The following is a 6,554-nucleotide window of genomic DNA, read 5'->3' as shown; positions in this document are numbered from 1 at the left end:
GAGCGCTCGGGCTCCGCGCCCACTACTGGTCAGAGGTTCAAAGGCCGGCCCCTCGGAAGGGTTCAACGACCGCCTCAGGCCACTTGGGCTCCACGCCCACTACTGATCAGGGGTTCGTAGGCTGGCCCTCGAAGGGTTCACAGCCGCCTCAGACGCAGAGTGAGGGATGACCCTGGGTACGTTCGATACATAACCAAGGCTCGGGCTACGCTCCCGAGGTACCCTAGGACATTTCCAAGACCAGCAGGAACGATCTTGTAAAGGAATCCCATCAGAGGGAGGCATCGAGCCCTCGGACCCCGTCAAAAGAGGACCAGGTCCGGCAAATCACCCGCATGTACTTTTGGAGCACGCCTCCGGGCCTCTAGCCGACCCCTAACAAATGGGGCACGGGCGTCCACTCGGATTACCCGCTAGCAGCTCACTGGAGACACCATGTTTGGCGCCCTCCAAGGGCAACATGGCGCTTTCCCCCCCCCTCCTCCTTGCGGAAAGGCGACGCAGGGGCGTATGTAAAAAAGTCGAGTCTGTCCTTGACCGTCCTCTCGCTCTGTGCGGAGGCTCGGGGGCTGCTCTCGCAAACCCGGCTCCGGCCAAACCGTTGACAGCATCAACATACCAGCCCGAGAACTTGGGACCCGACCGTGCACCCGGGCTACGGCCAGCTCGCATGAGGGAACAACCAGACCGGCCGAAGCATCGCAAAACGCATTAAGACCTCGAAGGAGTCAAACCACTCCTCCGAGGCCTCGGGGGCTACACCCGGCGGGTGCGCTCGCACGCACCCACCGGAACAAAACGCAACCGAGAAAGGTCGGTCCCCTTGCAAAAAAATGCGACAAAAGCCTCCAAGCGAGTATTAACACTCCCTTCGAGGCTTGGGGGCTACTATCGGGGACCATAATTAGGGGTACCCTCAAGACTCCTAATCTCAGCTGGTAACCCCCATCAGCACAAAGCTGCAAAGGCCTGATGGATACAATTAAGTTAAGGCTCGGTCCACTCAAGGGACACGATCTCGCCTCGCCCGAGCCCAGCCTCGGGCAAGGGCAGCCGACCCCGGAGGATTCACGTCTCGCCCGAGGACCCCCTCAAGCAACGGACACACCTTCGGCTCGCCCGAGGCCCAGTCTTCGCCAAGAAGCAACCTTGGCCAAGTCGCCACGCCGACCGACCGTATCGCAGGAGCATTTAATGCAAAGGTGGCTTGACACCTTATCCTGACGCGCGCCCTTCGGTCGACAGAGCCGAAGTGACCGCAGTCACTTTGCCGCTCCACTGACCGGCCTGACAAGAGGACAGCGCCGCCTGCGCCGCTCCGACTGTTGTGCCACTCGACAGAGTGAGGCTGACAGCAGCCAAGTCCGGCCTCAGGCGCCATAGGAAACTCTGCATCGCCCGAAGGGCTCGGACTCGGGCTCAGCCCCAGAAGACGACGAACTCCGCATTGCCCGACCTTAGGGCTCGGACTCGGGCTCAGCCTCGGAAGACGACGAACTCCGCTTCGCCCGACCCCAGGGCTCGGACTCGGGCTCGGCCCCAGAAGACGACGAACTCCGCTTCGCCCGACCCCAGGGCTCGGACTCGGGCTCAGCCCCGGAAGACGACGAACTCCGCTTCGCCCGACCCCAGGGCTCGGACTCAGCCCTGGCCTCAACCGACGGTCTCCGCCTCGCCCGATCCAGGGGCTCGGACTCGACCTCGGCCTCGGAAGACAGACTCGACCTCGGAGGAGCCTCCACCTCGCCCAACCCAGGGCTCGGACCGACCACGTCACAGGAGGCGCCATCATTACCCTACCCCAAGCTAACTCAGGCTACGGGGAACAAGACCGGCGTCCCATCTGGCTCGCCCCGGTAAACAAGTAATGATGGCGCCCCGCATGCTCTATGACGACGGCGGCTCTCAGCCCCCTTACGGAAGCAAGGAGACGTCAGCAAGGACTCGATAGCCCTGACAGCTGTCCTTCCGCCAGGCTCCAGCGCTCCTCCGACGGCCACGACACCACACGAACCGGGTGCCAAAACCTCTCCGGCTGCCACGATGGCATGTACTCAGGGCACTAGCTCTTCTCTGCTAGACACGTTAGCACACTGCTACACCCCCCATTGTACACCTGGATCCTCTCCTTACGCCTATAAAAGGAAGGTCCAGTGCCCTCTTACAGGGGGTTGGCCGCGCGGGGAAGGACGGGACGGCGCTCGCGTAAGCCTCTCGCTCCCTCCCGCGTGGACGCTTGTAACCCCCTACTGCAAGCGCACCCGACCTGGGCGCGGGACAAACACGAAGGCCACGGGTTTCCCCTTTTACACATGTCTCCCTCCGGCTTTTCCCCCCTTCGCGCTCCGTCTCGCGCCGACCCATCTGGGCTGGGGCACGCGGTGACAATTTACTCGTCGATCCAGGGACCCCCCGGGTTCGAAACGCCGACATGGCTATAATTCACCGGACTGTCTGGTGTGTGAGTCGCGCACTCAGCCAACGGTCGACAGCGTGATCAGCGGGTGCCACATATGCCCAGCCAACGGTCACTAGGCCGCACCGGACTGTCTAGTGTGCCATGGGACCAGAGGCTAACAACGGTCGGCTTTGCCAAACAAGGAAGGGAATCACACACTGTTTACTGTCTGGTGTGCACTGGATAGTCTGGTGCACCTGCGGATAGAAGGCAACCAGGGCCTTCCAAATGAAGCTCCAATGGCTCATAGGTCTCTTGGGGCTATAAAAAGGACCCCTAGGCGCATGGAGCAGAATACCAAGCATCCTTTGAATAGCCTACGACACTGATACACTGCGACCATGGTGAAGCTTTGATAGTTTGAGATTCGAGCATGTGTTTGAGCTGTAATTCCGCTGTGTTGTCTCTTATGCTCCTCTCTCGACTTGTGTGCGTGTGTTGCTTTGATTTTGTCTCTTGTGTGTGTGTTTCTAATCCTCCTTACTCTTGTGGTTTATTTGAGATCAACTGTGTAAGACGTGAGAGACTCGAATTTGTGGAGATTCCTCACAACGGGAAAATCTTGAGATAAGAAAGAAAATCATGGTACTCAAGTTGATCAGTGGATCACTCGAGAGAGGTTGAGTGCAACTCTCGTCCACTGCGACACCACAACATGGATTAGGCAAGCATTTTACGCTTGACCGAACCATGGTGCTCAAGTTGTACCAGTCATCCCCGGACCTCACAAATCTCTATATACATGATGTCTCTTCACGACACTCTATACATGATGTCTCTTAACTGCATTTATGATTCAGAGTCTCAGGGTTGTATCTTACAGTATTTTAGTTGTCTCTTGTACTTAGAAAACCAAAACGAAGTCTCAGGGGAACATGTACAAGCCCATTTAATATGGGGGTCTCTTGAGGTGTCTCTAAATGGTTATTTGAAAAGGTCAAGAAACAAGCTTTCCGCAAAGAGCCTATCTCTTCACCACTCTCCATATATGTTGTCTCTTAATTGTATTTATGATATAAAGTCTCAGGGTTGTACCATATGCAGTCTCTTAGCTGTTTTTTGTACTTGGAAAACCGAACCAGCGTTGGGTTGCATATGCCCTTAACGTAGGTTGTACTAGTGGTAAGATGGTGTTATTATAGGAATAAAATTGATTTGGAAGAAATACTTTGGCCTTTAATATTAGGAAGAGAATATATTGTTATAGTGTATTAGAGGAGTTAGGTATAGAGAAAGATAGATAGAGCCCCTAAAGCATTTTGATCGTTTTAAATGGTGTTTTAAATAGCGGGATAAGGAATTTATCCTGAGCCTTCTCAAAAGTGTAAATATCTAGATATATCGGCCGCTACAACCGGCTATTTAAAACCTTTATTTTGATAAATAAAAAGTTAGCCAAAAGAATTTCTTAATTCTCTAATATTAGAGATATTGATATAGATTATTGTTATCCATCTTTATATCCTTATTTCTATTTCCATATTTGTATGTTTGTTTTTATATGTCTATTATTTATATTTCTGTTCATATGTCTAATTCCATATTTAAACAAATAAAAAAGAGGTCAGAGATAATAAAAACAAAATCAAATACGGTTGTGTTGTCGGAGCGTAAGACGCGACAGACAAATAGAAAGGTAGAAATAATAATAGATTAAGTTAGCGTAGAAAATATATAATAGAAATTCTTTAATATATAGATATAGATCTAGAACTATATATATATATACCTATATCTATCTATCTATAATATATCTCTCTATATATCATATATAATTAAATATGTATAAATGTATTATGTATATACACACACATGATTGTATCCTGTTGGTCGACATGGGCACCAGAGGTGTAGCGCTAGTCGCCGCCGCCCTCGGCGTGGTGGTGGTCACGAGGCTATGGACAGTGCTGGTGGTGCGCCTGGTGTGGCGGCCGTACACCGTCGCAAGAGCGTTCACGCGGCAGGGCATCCGCGGGCCGCCGTATCGGCTCTTCACGGGCAACAGCAAAGAGGCCATGGCGATGCGGGCGGCGACGAGCGGCGACACGCTGGACCTGAGCTCCCACGACTTCATCCCGCTCGTGATGCCGCAGTACCGCGCGTGGATGTCACTCTATGGTGCGCAATACATGCAAATAATGGAGCAAGAGTTTCGAATTCTGACAGGTTTTTGGCTGTCATCGTGATAAATGAAACGGTTGGCTCTTGTTGTTCAGGCAAGGTGTTCCTGACGTGGTCCGGCTTGACTACTCCGGCGCTGTTCGTGGGACGCTATGACATGGTGAAGCGGGTCCTCTTTGACAAGACCGGGTTGTACGGCAAGACGGACCCGGGCCCCATTATACTGTCTCTGCTTGGGAGGGGCCTCGTCTTCTCCGACGGCGAGTACTGGTCGCGCCACCGCCGCGTCGTGCACCCGGCGTTCGCCATGGACAAGCTCAAGTCGATGACGGGGTCGATGGTCGCGTGCGCGGCGGAGGTGATCCGGGCGTGGGAGGCGCTCGCCGTGGCGAGAGGGGAGGAGGAGGTGACAGTGGAGGTGGCGCAGCAGTTCACGGAGCTCACCGCCGACGTGATCTCGCACACTGCATTCGGCAGCAGCTACCGACAGGGGAAGGCGGCGTTCCTGGCGCAGCGGGAGCTCCAGTCCATCGCCTTCGCCTCCTTGAACAGCGCGCGTGTGCCGGGCATGCAGTACCTGCCCACCAAGGCCAACGCGCGCCGGTGGCAGCTCGAGCGCACGGTGCGGGGCACGCTCATGGCCATCATCGACGAGCGCCTAGCTGCCGCACAGGAGGCGAGGGGTTACGGTACCGACCTGCTCGGCCTCATGTTGGAGGCCAATAATGGCGGCGGCGACGGCAAGAGTCCGCAGCAGGCCATGAGCATGGACGAGATCATCGAAGAGTGCAAGACCTTCTTTTTCGCCGGCCACAACACGACCTCGCAGCTCCTCGCCTGGGCCACGTTCCTCCTCGGCACGCACCCTGAGTGGCAGCAGCGGCTCAGGGAGGAGGTGATCCGGGAGTGCGGCGGCGCCGAGGTGCTCCTCCACGGCGATGCCCTCAACAAGCTCAAGCTCGTGAGCCTCCTCGATACACCTTAAGCTTAATCTAGCTAGGCAGCACGGTGACAGCTGCCGGCGAGCGTGCGTCACGGTCACGGCACGGCCATGTTGTTATATATGTGGTTTCGCAGGTGACGATGGTGCTGTACGAGACAGTCCGGCTGTACGGCGGGGCGACGATCATCGCAAGGCAGGCAACGGCGGACGCGGACCTCTGCGGCGTGAAGGTGCCCAAGGCCACCATCCTGTTGATCCCGATCGCGATGCTTCACCGCGACGAGGAGGTGTGGGGCGCGGACGCCGGCGACTTCAACCCGCTCCGGTTCCGGGACGGCGTGGGCAGGGTGGCGGCGCACCCGAACGCGCTGCTGTCCTTCTCCCTGGGCCCTCGGTCGTGCATCGGGCAGGACTTCGCGATGCTGGAGGCCAAGGCCACGCTGGCGCTCATCCTGCGGCGTTTCGCGTTTGAGGTGGCGCCGGAGTACGTGCATGCACCGGCCGACTTTTTGACGCTGCAGCCGTCCAAGGGGCTCCCCGTCGTGCTCAAGCTATTGGATCTGTAGTAGAAGAGAGGATCAGAAGCCACCGTTGTCACAGCTTCCATTTGAACTAAAAGTAGGAGTATAAATTTCATACAACGTTCATCTGTGAGAGTTGTGACCTGCCAAGTCAATAATTGGGCTTTTCCGCTTTTATCCTCATCTGCACTGTGTTTCCTCAGTTCGGTTGTCCTCTGCAGTGTGTTTCCTCAGTTTCGTTATCGTATTTCACAGTGGGACTAATCTGTCTCTCCTACAATTATAGTTAGTCAAACGGGCCAGGCACTATTAGTTACGGTACTATTAGACACTATTATTAATCGTGTTGTTCCGTGTCGTGTCAGTACTAGACTACTAGTACCTAACTATCGGCACATGCACTACACTATAGTGCATGATCGTGCCGTGTCGGCACTATACGGCTCTAGCACCTAATAGTGCTTGTGCCAACCTAATCATTGTTTCACTTTAATAGCTCAAAAATACAAAA

At 54.8% G+C, this 6,554-nt stretch overlaps 1 protein-coding gene across 1 annotated transcript; it reads left to right on the top strand.

Annotated features, from left to right (window-relative positions):
- Window positions 1–4,289: 4,289 nt before the first annotated feature.
- Window positions 4,290–6,159, top strand: LOC100217090 (putative cytochrome P450 superfamily protein). The gene is made up of 3 exons (NM_001143459.1): window positions 4,290–4,576; window positions 4,675–5,540; window positions 5,657–6,159. Exons 1-3 carry the CDS (start codon window positions 4,294–4,296, stop codon window positions 6,086–6,088), a joined length of 1,581 nt encoding a protein of 526 aa, NP_001136931.1. The 5' UTR covers window positions 4,290–4,293; the 3' UTR covers window positions 6,089–6,159.
- Window positions 6,160–6,554: the final 395 nt, after the last annotated feature.

This window comes from Zea mays, chromosome 6 (genome assembly GCF_902167145.1).
Source record: "Zea mays cultivar B73 chromosome 6, Zm-B73-REFERENCE-NAM-5.0, whole genome shotgun sequence".
Taxonomy (NCBI): domain Eukaryota; kingdom Viridiplantae; phylum Streptophyta; class Magnoliopsida; order Poales; family Poaceae; genus Zea; species Zea mays.
This window is presented reverse-complemented; position numbering and strand designations above follow the sequence as displayed.

Coding starts and splice junctions, on each gene's coding strand:
- LOC100217090 (NM_001143459.1), top strand. CDS start 4,294: ATGGGCACCAGAGGTGTAGCGCTAGTCGCCGCCGCCCTCGGCGTGGTG. Junction 4,577..4,674: donor CGCGTGGATGTCACTCTATG/GTGCGCAATACA, acceptor CTTGTTGTTCAG/GCAAGGTGTTCCTGACGTGG. Junction 5,541..5,656: donor CCCTCAACAAGCTCAAGCTC/GTGAGCCTCCTC, acceptor GTGGTTTCGCAG/GTGACGATGGTGCTGTACGA.